Source organism: Trichosurus vulpecula, chromosome 9 (assembly GCF_011100635.1).
Source record: "Trichosurus vulpecula isolate mTriVul1 chromosome 9, mTriVul1.pri, whole genome shotgun sequence".
Lineage (NCBI taxonomy): Eukaryota > Metazoa > Chordata > Mammalia > Diprotodontia > Phalangeridae > Trichosurus > Trichosurus vulpecula.
The window spans coordinates 200,780,290-200,798,634 of NC_050581.1; the positions used below are offsets into that span (position 1 = coordinate 200,780,290).

At 40.1% G+C, this 18,345-nt stretch overlaps 1 protein-coding gene across 1 annotated transcript; it reads left to right on the forward strand.

Moving 5' to 3' along the window:
• The first annotated feature begins 371 nt into the window (after positions 1 to 371).
• LOC118830561 (GTPase HRas-like) lies at positions 372 to 860 on the forward strand. The gene has a single exon (XM_036737421.1). It carries the CDS (start codon positions 372 to 374, stop codon positions 858 to 860), a length of 489 nt encoding a protein of 162 aa, XP_036593316.1.
• The last annotated feature ends 17,485 nt before the right edge of the window (positions 861 to 18,345 follow it).

The window sequence follows — 18,345 nt, forward strand, 5'->3', positions numbered from 1 at the left end:
GGGTCCATGAACTTCTCTACACAGTTAGCAGAGCATGTACTCCTCAAATGCAGACTCTTTCTTAGCGACAACCCTCACCAGCTTAGATGAAGCCCTACATGGAGGTGTGCCTGGAGCCTCACTCACAGAGGTCACAGGTCCTTCAGGTTGTGGCAAAACCCAGTTTTGTATGATGATGAGTGCTTTGGCCTCATTGCCCACTGGCATGGGAGGATTAGAAGGGGCTGTTATATATATTGACACAGAGTCAGCATTTAATGCCGAAAAACTCCAAGGTTTGTATGAGAGGTTTTTCACCCATAGAAGAGGAAGGTGAACAGTTGGGGATATTGCTACAGAGAAACTTGTAACCAGCCAGGGGCAGAGCCAGGATGCAGACGTACAAGGTGGTGGTGATGGGCAGCTGTAGTGTGGGCAAGAGTGCACTGACCATCCAGCTGGTCAAGAACTGCTTTGTGTTCAACTATGATCCCACCGTTGAAGACTCCTACTGTACCCAGTTGGTGGTGGATGGTGAGACCTGCCAGCTGGACATCATAGACAACACAGGCAACAAGGAGCACCAGGCCTGGCGCCATCAGTTCATGCACCATGGGGAGGGCTTCCTCTGTGTGTACGCAGTGGACGACATCAAGTCCTTTGTGGATGTGAACATCTGTGACCAACTGCATAAGATGAAGGACGCTGACCATGTACCCTTTGTCTTCACGGCCAATAAGACCGACCTGACCGATGGCCTGGTGACCCAGGTGCTGGGCCAGGAAGTGGCCAGGAGCTTCAAGGTCCCCTTCGTGGAGACCTCGGCCAAGACTCAGAAGGGTGTGGAGCAGGCCTTCCAGGAGCTGGTACGAGAGATGTAGTCCTGCAAAGACGAGCTCAAACAGCAGCCTGATGCTGAGCAAAACGAGGGCTGCCACTGTGCAATCTGATGAGCAGGTATCCCCACTGCCCCCTAAGCCTCCCCCAGGAATACCCCAGCATCCCCACCCCACCCCCACCCCTCTCCAGCCTGCCCCAGGAACACCCCAGCCTCCCTCGCTCTTCCCCAGCCTCCCCCAGGAACACACTAGCTTCCCCCACCCCTCCCCCAGGAACACCCCAGCCTCCAGACCCCCATGTGGACCTGTCCTCCTCCTGGCTGCTCTTTCTTCACTGGACTCCTCTGGGGCCTTGTCCCTGCTGGGCCTCACCAGCATTTCTCCAGGCACCTCTTGGTGGACTCCTCAGTGTTTTTACACTCAGGCTTTTTGGATTTTTGCTTTTTTTTTTCCCTTTGAGAAGAAAAGACTACCTTACTGCCCTGGTATCCTGACCAGGCAAGAAAAGACTCCTTCTTTCCTCCTGTGGACAGCCTCCCCTGCCTCTCTGGCTGCCCAGGCCCCACAGATAACTGGCCCTGGCCACTTTCTGCCCCATCTGGCACCACCATCCTCGGCAAATTCCTCGCCTCTCCTGGTGGCTGTGAGGGGACCTTTCTTTCTTGGGATTTCCCTTCCACGGGAAATTGTGCTCCCTCAACAGAGCCCCTGAGTATTCACCAGGGCACTTGGTGTGTTGGTTGCCTGGAGCCGAGTCAACCCCGCCCTGGGGGTGGCCTGCAAGATTTTGTCTGTGGTGTTGGTGAGAAGCCCTGACCTTAAGTGCCCCCAACCAAAGACAAGGGGAGGGGGCTGTGTTATATTGCATGTGTGTGTCAACCCTTGTCCTCAACTTTGTATGTCACTCCAAATGCTTTCTCTGGCACTATGAGCTGGGGATGGGGGGGGGGGGCAATACAATGGGCCTGTCTCCTACCAGGAGTAATCCTTGGCTTAGGGTTGGGGGAGGGGGGTGGTAATGGGATTAAGTGACTTGCCCAAGGTCACAGAGCTAATAAGTATCTGTGGACAGATTTGAATTCAGGGCCTCTTGGCTCTGGGGAGAGTGCTCTGTCCACAATGCCACCTAGCATTTGGCATCAGCTAAACCTTTACTTGTGGACCTTGCTGTGAGCTGCAGTGTCTTGTTGAGAGGAAGTGAGGCTGGGGGCCTGGCTGTGAGTGGTCTCAGCAGAGACCCCACATCTGCAGGTCAGGTGAGGTCTGTCTGCTTAGGAGCTCTCTGACCTGGACATCTCTGCGCCACCTTGGGAGTGGGCACAAAGGGCAGGGGAAGACTAATCAAGCTAAAGCTGCCCTCGCATTCGAAGTTGGCTATTCTGTTCTAGGATTTGTTACAAATAAAGGTTATTGACTTGTTTCTAAAAAAAAAAAAGATGTGCATCCCCTTTGACCCAGCAACACCACTTCTAGGGCTGCATCCCATACAGATCATACAAGTGGGAAATGCACCCATACGTACAAAAATATTCATAGTAGTTCTTTTTGTGGTGGCAAAGAATTGGAAATCGAGGGGATGCCCATCGATTAGGGAATGGCTAAAATTTGTGGTATATGAGTGTAACAGAATACTATTGTGCTATAAGAAATGGGGAGCAGATGAACTTCATAATAACCTCAAAAGACAGACACGATTTGATACTGAATTAGGGGAGCAGAACCAGGAGAACATTATACACGATTCCAGACACATGGTATCGGTGATGGCTAGCTTTGATACATTTGGCTCTTTTCAGCAATACAAGGTGCAAAGACAGCTCCAAAAGACTCATGACAGAAAAAGCTATCCATATCTAGAGAAAGATTTAGGGAGTCTGAATGTAGATTTAGGCAAACTATTTGCTCTCCCTTTCTTCTCTTTTTTCTTCTGTTTTGGTTTTGTTTCTTCCTTCTCATGATTCATTCCACTGATTATAATTCTTCTTTACAACTTGACAATTGTGTAAATAAGTTTAATGCAAAGGCGTATATAGAACCTATATTGGATTACATGCTGCCTTGGGGGGATGGGGAGGAGAGGGAGGTGGAGGAAATTTGGAACAAAAAACTTGTGGAACTGAGTGTTGTAAACTAAAAAAAAAGAAATTAAAAAAAGAAATGATTAGGGTTTGTTTTTTTTGTTTTGTTTTGGTAAATCTTTTCCATTTGCAATGTACGTAGTACCTTATGGTGTATTAAACACTAACCCTAAATTGTATTAATCTCTGGTTTGAATAGAATTTTTCCTTCTTGAATATTTTTTCTCAAAGTGAAAATCCCTTACCAAGGTATATACCTTTCTCTAAATCTATAAACTAGCATCATATCAAAAATTCATAGGAAGTAGGCTCATTTGCTAACAGTTTCCATCCATCTGTATACGGTTGTGTGTGTGTATACACATATACACACATATAGATAGGTTGACAGATAGATCTATACAGATGTACACATATAGAGATATGTAATAAATTTAATATCATTTTTAAAACTTGTGATTTGTTAACGGGATGAGTTACCTCAGGTTCCTTTGCTTCTATATTTCCTGTCTCCTCATGAACAGGAGGTGAAGAAATAGAGAAAATAGAAATACAGTGCATCCCTTTGACAGCATCATAAACTCATGTGATTAGCTTTTTCCTTGTAGAAAACAGTAATTCCAAGGTGCCTGACTAGTCTTCTCTAAACTCTGTATCTTGAAAAGTATTTTCAGCTGCTAATGTCAATTTTAAATTTTTCAGTTCAAAGTGTCTGCTTATTAAGTTATCATTAAGAGCACTGTACAATTTCAGTAAGGTCACTGCACAATTTCCCCCAAAGCAATCTAGCTCACTTTTCCTATTTATTTCTGGGTCCTGTCCCTTATTCAACTGCAGAATCTATCCATGAAACAAAAGCTGATGGAGTACTTCTATGGTTTGTCAATCAGATCCACCTATTTTGTTTTCCCCTTGTGGATCATTAGGCCAAACACTTTTCAGTGTCTGTAGATCTTATTTGGGAGGTTCTGTGATGCTTCAAAATTGGATGCCACCCACGGACATGAGCATGTGGGGGAACTCACTAACCACAAGTGATCTTTACTCCATTTAAGCCGCATATTGAAATTATCCATAACAATGGCAAGCCCTCTTTGTGGGGGAGTAGATGACACTTATTTTTATGTGTCTCTTTATATTAACATGGTAAAGTTTTAGGGTCAATCACTCAACTTGTAGGCTGATTGGTGAGCTCCTTCCCAGCCTGATACTTGACTCATTACCATGTTTTCATCATCCTGAATTCTAAAACAATCCAAGCATAAGTTTAACTATTTCCTTTTTAAGTACTAGAATTCTAACATCTTCCTCGTTAATCAATAAATTCTAAGCTCACCAGTGAAATTTCTTAAATTTGTTTTATTAACTTTTAGAAATCTCTTTTCTAGTCAGGAGCTGTCAATTTCTCTACATACATTACAACTCTTAAACTCCTAAGCTTAAATAAACATTAAAGTTGCTGTTGCATAATACATCAATAGTGTAAAAATAATAAAACAAAACAAATAGTTATTTACGATGCTTCAGCTGAGAGAAAGATCACAGCCATTTTCCTCTGTGACTTCTCACTTTTGGATCATCATTCAGCTGTGAGGAGAGCGGACAATATCTCTCAAGAATCCTCCTATTATTTATTCACACTATAAAGGTTAACTCCAGCCCCCTCAAGGAAATAAGTTATTTCTCTTTGTCCTCTCGCAGCCTCTCTCCAGCCTTGACAGGCAACTCCTTAGAATGCCAATTCAACTCTTAATCTCTTCACCAATGACAGCTAAAACTCAAGTTTTTTTTTTTCTTCAAGATAACAAAACTCTTCATCTCACACTGAGTTTTCTAGGAATGTTCATTAAAATGTCACTGTACAACATACCAAAGTCTCTTAAAGAGAGAGCAATGGCATCTATTATCTCTGTGAGAGAGGCTATTGAAGCTGGTGTTTCATTTATTATCAAAAAGTTGCAGGATGAAGTTGTTTCTGATGCTCCAACTTTCAAGGCCTCTTATACAACCTTAACATATGCATTGAATAAATTCTCTCTCTCTCTCTCTTTCTCATACACACACACACACACACACACACACACACCATTAAGACAGAAGTTTTCTGTATGGAGTCATGTTTTCATTTTAAAATAATAAACAACAACCACTAAGCACAGTGGGAGTCTCTATTCTCTATGCCTTTCACACAGTTACATGACTATAAAAATGCAAGATATAGAAAATATTATCTGTGAAAGTCTGCCTATTCCTCTTTTTTATCATTATCAAAGTTACCCTTTATATGTGTACAGATGATTACTATAAAGATTTTATAGAATTGAGAAAGCTGGCTGGGAGCTATTGATATTTTTTCAATTGCATTTGTCACCCAATAATTATTTCTGATTTTGTACCCACCTTTCAATGTTCTTCCCTTTTTCAGATCCTTTGACAATTGATACTTCCATGCCCTGAAAACTGACTTTCATGAAAACTGGTCCTGCTCTACATAAAGTCCAGTGGTGGGAGCTAACTGCTTATATCTTTGTCCCCTTGGTTCCATTTCTACTTCCTCACGTAGGATGCCTCAGCCTATGTGCACAATGAAGTTGCAGTGGCTTGACTGTCATCAATGGAAAGAATCACCGATTTTAGAAATATTGAAATATAGTTTGTAACCGCTCCTTCTTGTTTCATCCTTAAATGTTCTTGGTCTGATCTTACTTAATTGAGTGTCTGAGCAAGCTTTCTATAAACATGCTTTCTCCTCTGCTAATTTTTGGTGTTTTATGAGCTATCGTTGCTCATAACCTTCCCCCATAATATTTTATAAATGATTTTAGATTCTAAACTTGTACTGTCTTGGCTGCCCTACGTCTCTCTGCTGGATAAGCAGATTAAATGTTTACTAGCTAAGGTAGTTTCTAGTCTTGCTTGGCCTCTTTATGATGATCATTTATTTGCATTGGTTAAATTTAAAAGCCTTATTTTAGGTAGTAGAAAGATGATCTTGGAGTCACAAAGAGCTAGGTTTGAGTCCTATTTCTTATATATATTGACTCATGTGATCCAAGGAAAGTCATGTAACCCAGGAGTTTCCTCAAGGGAGATCCCTATAGTTTGACATCACATGTCTCCCTCCTTCTCACCAAAAAAGAAAAAAAAAGACAAACTTCCTTGTGTCTTAGTGATAGCCAATGCAGATACATTTTCATTCATATTACTTTCTTTTTCTGAATAAACAGCTGCTTCAAATAAGTCAGGTGAGGGCTTTCTCAGTTGTATACCATATTTTCTCATTTTTTGTTCCTTTTTCCGTTGGTTAATTCTTTCTTCTGATGGCGTGGTTGCACACAGACAGGTGTTTTTGAAATGACTCCCTCATCAGTACCAAGATGTTTTTTCCTATCCATTAAATTAGAATCAATGTTATTTCTAGAATTTGATTTGGTTCTTGCCATCCCTAAATCCATTACCACTACTCTCAAAGGAAGTGCTCACAATGTAGAGGTATGAGCCTTCAATATATTCTATAAGTCTTTTGACTTTGTTTTATTACTAAATTATGTTTTCCAATGTATTTTCACCACTCTCCTCTATATGGATTGACGCATTCAATATATCAAGAATTAAAATACTGATAACATTGAAAAGATTTTACTGAATTCTTTGTAGAATTTCTCTAGCTCTCCATCTCCTGGAATAGATATTGGCACACTGGTTACAGGTATCTTCATTATAGTATTTTGAAGATGCTTACCCATAAGCAGGGCCCTACAAGCTGACTAAGAGTCCCATGAAACAAGCTCCTTGATTTGGCTCTCCAAGGGCAACCCATGATCCATAATGTCATTGAGCTGCAACTTCCTTTTGTCATTTGCCTTCATTTAGAGCAAGAGATGCAACAAAGATATGATTCAATTCCTCCCAATCATTTATTATTCATTGGACAAAGATCTCACACTGAAGATGCCAATATTCATGTGAAAACAGGGGATTCATAACACCTCTATGGCCCCTTTTCTGTCACTGTCACTGTGCTTGCCAATGTGAAAGGGGCCACACAGATCAAGGGCCATTTTGTATTTTATTTTGTTTCATGAGTGGCTATTGTAAAGAAGTATTCTCACAGTAGTCACCCTATTGGTGATCAGTTAATATCAACTTAATTTGCCTGTTTCTCAGACAGCGGTAGTGCTCCATGGCCAGTACTCAGCATAAAGCCTTTCCAGTATGACCCATCCAGACACAGCTTTGACCTTATCGACATGGTCTTTGAGGGAATACCCACACAGAAATATATACATTTCTTTGTGTGTCTGTATGTATCCATGTATGTGTATGTATGGATATATATACACACATATACATATACACATATATGTGTATGTATGTATGTATGTATGTATATGTGTGTATACACATATATAACTAGGATTTATCTGGTGCTTTCAAATACACCTGTTGTATCATTTGAACCTCAGTTGCCCTGTGAGGTAGATGCTATTTTTATTCCCATTTTACAGGTGAGAAAACTGTAGTGGAAAGAGGTAGAATATTGCCCAGAGTCATTCAAACTCAAGTCTTCCTGGCTCCAAGTCTAGCACTCTATCAACTGTTTCATTCAGACCCCCTAGAACCTGAGTGTCTGTTGAGGAATAGGGTACTTCCCCCTTTATACAGGAAGAAATTGGCAAATTGAGGGATGGGTTTACTTAGAGTCTTCAAAGACATAAGAGATATAAAAAATTATTCACACTAAATCTTCATTTTTCCACAGAGGCAACTACAGTCTAGAAATAGAATATGATTTGCTCAAGTTTACATAAATAGATAGCAATAAACTTGTGACTAAGTGTGAGGCTCCTGATTGCTAGTCTTGCATCCTTCCTACCACACTACACTGCCTTTTGTGGACCCTGCTTACTCACTGGATTTCCATAGTTACAGAGTAACTGAGGCAATCTGGCCCTCCGACCCCTAGTTGTATTCTTATTTAACGAATACTATTGACTTCTAAATAATCACCTAACATCCTTCCTCTCCCCACCTCTCACCACACTGGTTGAATTAAGAAAATGCACTTCTTGGGGGGTGTCACAAAGCCAAGCTGGTGGAGTAAAATCAGGGATTTGCTTGTTCTATCCAACAAACCCCTCCACATACCTGTTAAAATGACCCTAAACAAATTCTAGAACAGCAGAACCCATAAAATGACAAGTGAAACAAATTTCCATCTCAAGAAAACCTGGAAGGTTGACAGTAAAGGTCCTTAGCACCAGGCTGAGAGAGGAGCACAGTCCAGTGCAAAATCCTCCAGCATAGACTGTGCCCCAGCAAACCTGGAGCAGGTCTCAGGGGACTGAATCACTGGCAACTGTGGTGGTTTCCAGACTTCTCAACCCACAAACACCAAAGACAGTTTCAACGGTCAGTAGAAAATGTCTGTCAGATCTAGGTGAGAAAGGAGAACAGTCTGGCCCCAGCCCTGGGGCAGCAGCAGTGGCACCTGCAGCTGCTTCCAGAGCTCTGGGTCCACAGACCATAGAGGGATTGAGCAGCCAATTGAAGGGGCATTGCAGGGATGTCTTTCCTGGCACTGAAAAAGGATTCTTTTGCTTTGCCAGTGCTTGGATCTGGGTCACAGTCATGGGTGGCAGTCCTTGGGCAAGAAGAGCTGCCATGGAAGAGCTTGTGGTGGTGGTGAAGAGAGCATCTTCCTAACAGTTCTAAGGCAGAAAAGAGTGCTTGTGATCATTCACAGGTCAGAGCACAGGCCAGGAGAGTAGTATACACTTCTTCTTTAATCATACCACCTTGGAAGAATTGAAAACTTACAGGTCCCTAGAAATATCTCTGAAAACAGCTGCACAAAACTCCTGAAGTTTGAGAAAGTACAACCTCCACACCATAAGCAGAGCCCTTTAACAAAGAGTTAAAAAGTCAAGTAATTGGCTCAGAAAATCAGCAAATAGTGGGAAAAACTCAGACTTTTGAATCTTATTTTGGTGATAAAAAAGATCAAAACATACAATGAGAAGAAGACAACAAAGTCAGTGCTCTTACATCCAAAGCCTTGAAGTAAAATATGAATTGGTCTCAGGCCATCAGAGAACTCTAAAAGGATTTTCAAAATCAAGTAAGAGAAGTAGAGGAAAATTGGGAAGAGAAGTGAGAGTGATGAAAGAAAATCATGAAAAACAAGTCAAAACTTGCTAAAAGAGACCAAAATATACTGAAGAAAACAGTGCCTTAAAAATAGACCAACCCAAATGGCAAAAGAGATCCAAAGGCAATGGGAAGAAGAATGCCTTAAAATGCAAAATTGGCCAAATGGAAAAAAGAGGTCCAAAAGGTCAGCGAAAAAAATAATTCCTTAAAAATTAGAATGGAGCAAGTGGTAGCTAATGACTCTATGAGAAATCAAGATATCATAAAACATAACCAAAGGAATGAAAAAAATAGAAGATAATGTGAATTATCCCATTAAAAAAACAACTGATCTTGAAAATAGATCCAGGAGAGAGAATTTGAAAATTATATTCTAGAACCTGAGGGTAAAATAGAAATTAAAAGAATCCAGCAAGCACTTCCTGAAAGAGATCCCAAAGGCAAAACTCCTGGAATATTGTCTTCTTTGGGGGGGGTAGGCAAGGCAGTTGGGGTTAAGTGACTTGCCCAAGGTCACACAGATGGTAAGTGTATCAAGTATCTGAGGCCCAATTTGAACTCAGGTCTTCCTGACTCCAGGGCCAGTGCTTTACTGACTGCACCACCTAGCTGCCCCACTCATAGGAATATTTTATCCAAAATCAAGAGTTCCCAAGTCAAGGAGAAAATATTGCAAGCAGCCAGAAACAAATCAAGTATTGTGGAAGTACAATTAGGATAACACAAGATTTAGCAGCTTCTACCTTAAGGGATTGGAGGGCTTTGAATATGATATTCAAGAGGTCAAAGGAGCTAGGATTAAAACCAAGAATCACCTACTGAGCAAAAATGAGTATAATCCTTCAGGGATAAAAATGGATATTCGATGAAATAGAGGATTTTCAGGCATTCTTGATGAAAATACCAGTGCTAAATAGAAAATTTGACTTTCAAATACAAGACTCAAGTGAAGAATGAAAAAGTAAACAGGAAAGAAAAATCATAAGGGACTTATTAAAGTTGAACTGTTCACATTCCTACACAGAAAGATGATATCTGTAACTCATGAGACCTTTCTCAGTATTAAGGCAGTTGGAGGGAATACATACACATGTATAACCTATATCACAGTGGTTGCCTTCTCAATGAGGGAGGGTGGCAAGGGAGGAAGGGAGAGAATTTAGAACTCAAAGTCTTAAAAATGAATGTTAAAAATTGTTTTTACATGTAACTGGGAAATAAGATATACAGGCAATGGGTTATAGAAATTTTTCTTGCCCTACAGAGAAATAAAAAGGAAATGGATAGAGAAGGGGGTTGATAGAAGGGAGGATACATTTGGAGAAAGGGTAATCAGAATGCACACCTCCTTGGTGTGGGGAAGGGGAGAGGTGGGGAGAAAATTTAGAATTAAAAATCTTGTGGAAGTGAATGTTGAAAACTAAAAACACATTAATTAATAAAGAGAATTAAGTTAAGAAACAAAAAGAATGCACTTCTAAACACTTTTCCCACCAAAGGGTAGAACACACATGAGCTATAGTTAAATCTCTTTTCTTTCATCTGAGGCCTGAAACATCTCTAAGCTCCAACTCAGCTCCTTTTTGACACTATGGAGCATTCCTCTGTATGTCGTCATCCAGGTAAAGATGAGGTTGAGAGAAGATTCTTCAAAATATTTTTTAAAGGCTCTTGAGCCAGTAGCTCTTGCTAATGTGATTATGGTGGTTCTTCATTTTTAAAGGAACATCATTTAAATTCTAAATACACTGCTGCAAGGCCCTTCTCAAGAGAAAGTGAAATGAATGTGTTCAACCTATCAGGTTGGCAATCCAGTCTAGCCCCTTCCCCTTAGTCCCCCTTGCTGAATATTTTATGTCCTTGCCACCAAATATTTTGTGGTAAGGGTCCTCTCATTGACTATTGTTTGTGGTGTGTCTTCCCTTCACTTGTTTCCTTTGAGAACCCAGGGGTCAATTTCTCAATCAGGGACAACTGGCAGACTCAAAAATAGTCAACTGAACTCTTCCCCTCCATTCCCCTGAATTAACCCTTTACACCCCCTCCCCAACACATGGACCTCCTCCTCTGCTGCTGCCTCCAGCTTGAGCCCCTGTTTGCAAGCCCACAGTCCTCCACCCAGGCTTCTTGGGAAGCCAGCTTCCAGGAATGGCAAGAGCAGATGGAGAAATCAGCTGGGAATGTCATGCCTCATTGACAGGAGGAGCGGGAGGGAGAGAGGAAGCAGGAAAGAATGGTGAAATCCTGCCAACTGAAACATCAACTGGCTGCCTGTTGTGGTTACTCTGGACTGGCAGCAGGAAAGTTTCAAGTGATTGGGAAGGAAGTGGGATGTTCTCCTAAGCAAATGCTTGTGCAATAGAATTGCAGAAGAACAAGATGGAGAAACTTAGCTTGGGCCTCGCTCTCTCTCTCTCTCTCTCTCTCTCTCTCTCTCTCTCACTCTCTCTCTCACTCTCTCTCTCTCTCCCATATAAATAAAAGTTGTCAGAAAGTATGAGAGGTCTGTAATGAGAAATAGAGGGTGTGAAAATGAAAAAAATACAGTCTTCTTCTCTTCATGGGTTGGTTTGACAGTTGCTTTTCTTAGGGAAAGGAAGTGTGGAGTTATTATCATCCAACCTAGCAGAAATAAAGTCACAGGGAATGTTTGGGGGAATTTACATTCAATGATGTGCAGGAATTCATGGGAACTCATGATGGATTGCAGCAGATTTTCTCAGATATGGAGGGCCATCCCATGAGTCATGGCAAAGCACTTACAATTTGTTCACTCAGAATCATCGAATAATAGTCTCAGACCTGGATGGGACCTTTAAAGTGATCTAATCCAATACTCTCATTTTATAGATGAAGGTACTGAAGCCCAGAGAAGTTGGGTTCCTTGCCCAAGATCACACAGACAGTAAGTGGTAGAACTGGAATTTGAACTCAGGTCCTTTGATTCCAAGCCTGGGACTCTTTACACTATGTCATGAGCTATGCCCTATCTGTATATGCAAATCAAGGAGACCGTGAGCTCTCCAAAGCATAAGCTGCAGAAAACTCTATTGAAATGGAAGGACTTCGGTTATTTATTTTAATTAATTAACAGCAGCCTATTTTCTCTCCGTCCAATCTTCTACCCTATTAAAACAAATGTAATAAATATGCATAGTCAAGCAAAAACACATTTCCTCACTGTTATTTGTCTCATTCTGTCCTCTAAGTCCATTGCCTCTTCATCAGGAGGCAAACAGAAGGTTTCTGCATCAGTCCCCAGGAAACATTAATGGACATTGCTTTGGTCACAGTACTTGCAGTTTTTAAAGTTGTTTTTCTTCACAATCTTGTTATATAAACTTTGTAAAAATCTTCAAAATTGCTTGTTTTTGTAATATTGATGTCAGAGCATCCATGGTCCTAGTTCTGCTCATTTCTCTCTGCATTAGCTCACGTCTCTCCATGTCTCTTCGAAATCGTGTGTTATCTCCATCAAATTCATAGATCTGGTTTTATTCAACCATTTCTTAATTAAGGAGCATACCTTTAGTTTCCACATTTTTCCTACCACAAAAAGAGCACCTGAAATGTTAATGTACATACAGGACCTTTTCCTATTTCTTTAATCCATTTTGGTTAGAGGCCTAACAGATAGCACAGCCGGGTCAAAGTGTGTCATTTAGGAATGATTTTTTTGTATGATTCCAAATTGCTTTCCCCAATAGACATATGTAAGCACAGGTGCACCAATAGCAAATTGATGTGTCTTTTTTCCCACAGCCCCTCCAACATTCATTATTTACCTTTTTTGTCATCTTTGCCAATCTGATGGGTATGAGGTGAAATCTTAGATTTTCTTTAATTTGAATTTCTCTAATTGGTAATGATGTGTAGCATCCACCCCCACCCCCCATTTGGCTTTAGGTAGTCAGGGTTTCTTCCCATGAAAATCATTTAATCATATCATAGAGTCCATTTGTCGATTGGGAAATGGCTCTTGTTCTTGTAAATTTGAAGTAGTTCTAGGTTTTCTTTAAGTGTTGATTCACTTCAAGCCCCTCATTCTCTTTGGGTTCCTGAGTATTCCACAACCAAGAGTAAAGATGGATAAGGCCAACATCACTTCAGCATAGCTCCACTGCTAAAGGAAAAGACTCAGGGAAGAAGAGAAGAGCCGGACATCTCTATCAGGTCCCTGTCTCTGGTTTTCTCCATTAGACACTTGAGAGAACTTCCCCCTATGTGAGGCCTCTTTCTCAGTTGAGCTGCATTACAACTTCCCCAAGTGGTGCATGCTCTTACTCTGTATTATTGGATATGGATTCTCCTGTGTATACTTTCTATGATTTCTGTTTTGCCAAGATTTGGATAAATATGATTCTTGACAAAATATGAAATGTGGGGCAGCTAGGTGGCAAAATGAGTAGAGCACCAGCCTTGGAGTCAGGAGGACCTGAGTTCAAATCCAGCCTCAGACACTTGACACACTTACTAGCTGTGTGACCTTGGGCAAGTCACTTAACCCCAGTTGCCCTGCCTTTCCCCCTCCAAAAAAAGAAAAACAAAACAGACAAAATATAAAATGAATAAATCCCCTATATATTTTGTAAATAAGACTCTTATCTGAGAAACATGATGCAAAAAAAATACCCTGAATTCTTCTCCTTTTAATCTTAGCTTTATAGGTTTTGTTTGTGTAAAAACTTTAAACTTTACATAAGCAAAATTATACATTTCTTCTTCTGTGACTCTGTCTATTTCTTGTTAGACCATAAACTTTTCTTATATCCATAAACTTGATTGGTAATTTTTATGTTATTCTATTAGAAGCTTATCTCAATCTCCAGTATGAGGTGTTTATCAAAATGCAATTTCTTCCATTTCTGCTGTGGGATGACTGATCGAAATATAATTTCTTCTATACTTCCAATTATAAGTGCTTCCATATATTCTACCTAATTTTCCTAGCAGTTTTGACAAACAGTGAGTTCTTATCCTGGTAGGTGGGTTGTTTGTGTTTATAAGATACTAGGATGCCAGGTATCATTTGTTTCTGTATGTTGTATATCTAATCTGAGCCGCTGTTTGTTTTGAGAATTAGTGTGGATTGATATCCAGAGTTTCTAGGCCTACTTTGCTCCCAGTTCTTATGATTATTTCCTGTGTTATTCTTCACTTTTTGCCCCCTTAAGAGCTTTGTTATTACTTTTGCTAGTCTTGTAAAACAGTCCTGGGTAGCGTGAATGGTATACCATTGAACAAATAAACTATTTAGGTAGTAGTGTCATTTGATTTTATTGACTTGTTGTACCCATGAGCAGTGGCTATTTTTCAAATTCAGCCTGTTCTCATTTTAGAAACAGTAGTTGCATTTATGTAATTCTCTGTACTATCTTGGTAGGTAGTCTCCCAGCTATTTTACATATTTTTGTTCAGCCATTTTCAGTCATGCCCAACTTTTCATGACCCCTTTTGGGGTTTTCTTGGCAGAGATACTGGAGTGGTTTGCCATTTTCTTCTCCAACTCATTTTACAGATAAAGAAACTGAGGTAAACAGGGTTAAGTGACTTGCAAGGCTCTAACTGCCTTACCATTATTTTATATACCATGTAGTTATTTTAAACATATCTCTTCCTGCTGGGTTTGATAAATATTTTATAAAAACTCTGGTGTTTTATGTGGCTTTATTTTATAGCCTATAAATTTGCCAAAGCTACAAATGACTCTTGAGGATTTGTTAAATTTGCCATCATATTATCTGTAAAAATTGAGGTTTACTTCTTCTTTATGTTTCTTCTCTCAATTTCTTTTTCTCACTTTATGTTATTGCCAACTTTTCCAAACTCTGACAAATAGAAGTGAAGCAACAGCTTAGCCTCTCTCAGAGGAGGAGGATATCACTACATCATACTTCATGTGTGCAAAACCTTTTGTTCATAGACCATGATAGGATTGTAGACTTAGAAGGTGCAGACACCCTGATTTTACAGATGAGGAAATGCAGATAATCCCAAGATGCAAGGGCTTTTCCAGTTAAGGTCAGGTATGATTCAAGCCTAGGTCTTCTTGACTCCAATGCTCTATGCACTGAGCAGCACTGTTTTTCATTCTTCTATTTTACCTACAAAAAAAACCCTGTTCAATGATCATTATTCTCACTTTAATGGTGGAGAATCTGGGCTCAGAGAGATTAAATGAGTTGTCCAAGGTCCTATGGGCCAATAAGGGGATGCCCAATGGTGGAAAGGGAAGAACACTAGGTTTAGAGAAAGAGGACGTGGCTGCAAATCTTAGCATTACTACTGAACACCTATATAACCTTGAACAAGTGGCTTAACCCCTCTGGGCTTCAGTTTTGCTTTGTTTTGTTTCATTTTTAAAATAACTACAAACTTGGAGTTCCCCTCCATCTCCAGATTTCTGATCCTATGATGCTATGAAAGGGCAGACCTGGGCCCAAGACATTCTTGGAATCCCAGCTGAACACCCTTCCCACTCTACAGGTATTGAAACAGAAGTGAAACTGGAGAGAAAGTCAGTTGAACTTCCTTTGTTGCAAACGAGACCAGGAAGAGGGCCATTCAGGGAATTCACTTTGTTAACATCATTCACATTGAAACCTGTCTGAAACCTTTAACAAAGAGAGAGGTCATATGTGTTAAAGATTAACACTAGAGTCTTCTGATCAAGAAGTTTTGAACTTGGTGTCCATGAATTTGTCATTTCATAAATAAATGATAACCGTATTTAATGTAACTGGTTTTCTTTGTCATCATATGGATTTCATTTCACACATTTAAAACCATGATTCTGAGGAGTCTCTATGTGCTAAGGAGTTCATGACCCATAGACAAAGTTCAGGGCCTTTTCTAGTCCTGGCATCAGAGGATGATGGAAATAGGGTAGGGAGGGACATCAAAGGCAGCTTCTCAAATGAGTACCAGAAGTAAAAGCTGCAAATAACAATTAGGCATATGGTCATGGAGATTTTGTATGAAGCTATCAATCTGGAGAAACTCACTAGCTCCCAAGGCAACTCCCTTTCCTTTAGGACTGCCTTCCCTTGGTGACCTGGTGGATAGAGTACTACTGGACTTGAGGTCAGGAAAAGCAGAATTCAAATCCTACCTCGAAAATTTACTAGCTGTGTGATTCTGAGTGAGTCAATTGACCTCTTACAGTCTCAATTCCTTTTTTTAATAATTTTTTAAATTTATGGAATAAACTAAGCATTTCTTAACATAGTACAATAAAAAGATTTCACATGAAACTGCAAATCTACAATGCACAACTGTGTTGGTAACCAAAAATGGACTCCTTAGCACTTAGTTCAACAAGTGCCCTTGAATAGTTTGTCTTTTGTTCTCTTTGAGTAATTCATTGAGCCTTACTAGGTGCTAAGCCCCAGGCCCAAACCCCTATTAGGTGTAAAACCTTAGTGGGTGTGGATTGGCAACTTAGGTGGGGCCCAAGGTGGGGCTAACTCTGGGGAGGGCATAGTTTACATGTCTGGGAGAGCAGAGGCTTTTAGACCACGTGGGTTTAAGTCCGCCTCTTTGTGACGATTCTAGGTCACGTGGATGAGTTGCATGTGTGACTCACCCCTGACGCTGAAAAAGATAGAAAAACCAGGGGTTGGTTGTTTGTTCTTTGGAGCTCTTTGCCGCAGCAATGGTGGTGGGTGACTCTGGGCCAGTCCTTGTTCTGAGCTCCTGGGCTGAACTTAGATGTTGGTAACTATGAATTGTATTGGGTCTGTCTGTTGATATTTGTAATTTATTTGTATTTTGTTCTGAAGTTCATGGTACTGGCTTTTTCCCCTGAACTAAGTGAATGCTGTTTGTATGCTGAATTAAAAGTAAGCTTGTCAACCCCTTCACCTTGCTTTCCTTAGTTAAGCAGATCAAAAGAACCTGTGCTGTTAACAGCTTTCCAGGTGCTGTCTGTGGGTGGATCTTACACCCCCACAGAAGCTGCTAGCCGGATTGTTGAAATAACAACTTGCTATTTCTTTCAAATATACAACAAAACTATCATGTAAATTTCTTTTTTCTTCCCTCCTCCTCCCCATCCTATAAATGGCTACCATTAGACCCAAATAGGTGTCTATAGCTATATCTATACCTAGATAGATAGATAGATATAAATAGATAAATGTATATACACACATACGTGTTGTGTGTGTGTGTAAAATTATTCCATACATGTCTCTATTTTTCCCATCTTTGGAATGCAGATAACGTCGTTCTTCACATGTCCTTTGCAGTCCCATTTACTTCTTCAAACAGGATTGCTATTACTGTCTAAAATGTCCTCTTAGTTCTGCCCATTTCACTCTTCATTACTTCATGCAAGTACTTCTATGTTTTTTTCTAAAATCACTGAGCACATCATTTCTTACAGCACAGTAGTATTCCATCACAATCACATACCACAACTTGTTCAGCCATTCTAAATTGATGGGCAGCCCTGCAATTTTCATTTCTTTGCCACTGCAAAAAGAGCTACTATACACATTTTAGAACAGGTAAAATCTTTTCCTTTTCCTCTAATTATCTTCAAAAAATTGACCAAGTAGTGGTATTGCTGGGTCAGAGGGTAGAGGTAGTTGAATAACTTTTGAGCATAATTCAGGATTGTCCTCCAAAATGGTTGGCTCAGTTCACAATTCCACCAACAATGAATTAGTGTCCCAATTTTCCACATTTGCTCCAACATTTGTCACATTCTCTTTCTATCATTTTAGACAGTCTGATAGGTACAAAATGATATATCAAGGTTGTTCTAATTTGCATTTCTCTAATCAATAATGACTTAGAGCAATTTCCCACATGACTATAAATTGTTTTGATTTCTTCATCAGAAAACTGACTTTGACCATTCACCAATTTGGGAAATTATTCACATTCTTTAAGATTTGACCAAGTTCTTTATATATTTTAGATATGAGACCTTTTTCTGATAAACTGTTCAAAAAATTCCCCCAGTTTTCTGCTTTCCTTCTGATCTTGGTTATACCTGTTTTATTCATATAAAATCTTTTTTAATTTTATGTAACTGAAATTATCTATTTTGCAACTAACTTTGTTCTCTATTTCTTGTTTATTCATAAATTGTTCATCGATACATAATTTCTTCATCTGTAAAGTGGGACATGGTCCTGTCTTTCCTTGAACAAGTCCTCCCCCAGCTACACCTGCCCTCAGGGATGGTTCCGTCTCTTCTCTTGAGCATTGTCTTATATACTGTGTTTCTTGGATCTTCATCCTTGATGACCTTCAAGACTGGTGTGGTGGTCTAGAGAGGCAGCAGT

Excerpts from the sequence above, each read along its gene's own strand:
- LOC118830561 (XM_036737421.1), top strand. The coding sequence starts at position 372 with ATGCAGACGTACAAGGTGGTGGTGATGGGCAGCTGTAGTGTGGGCAAG.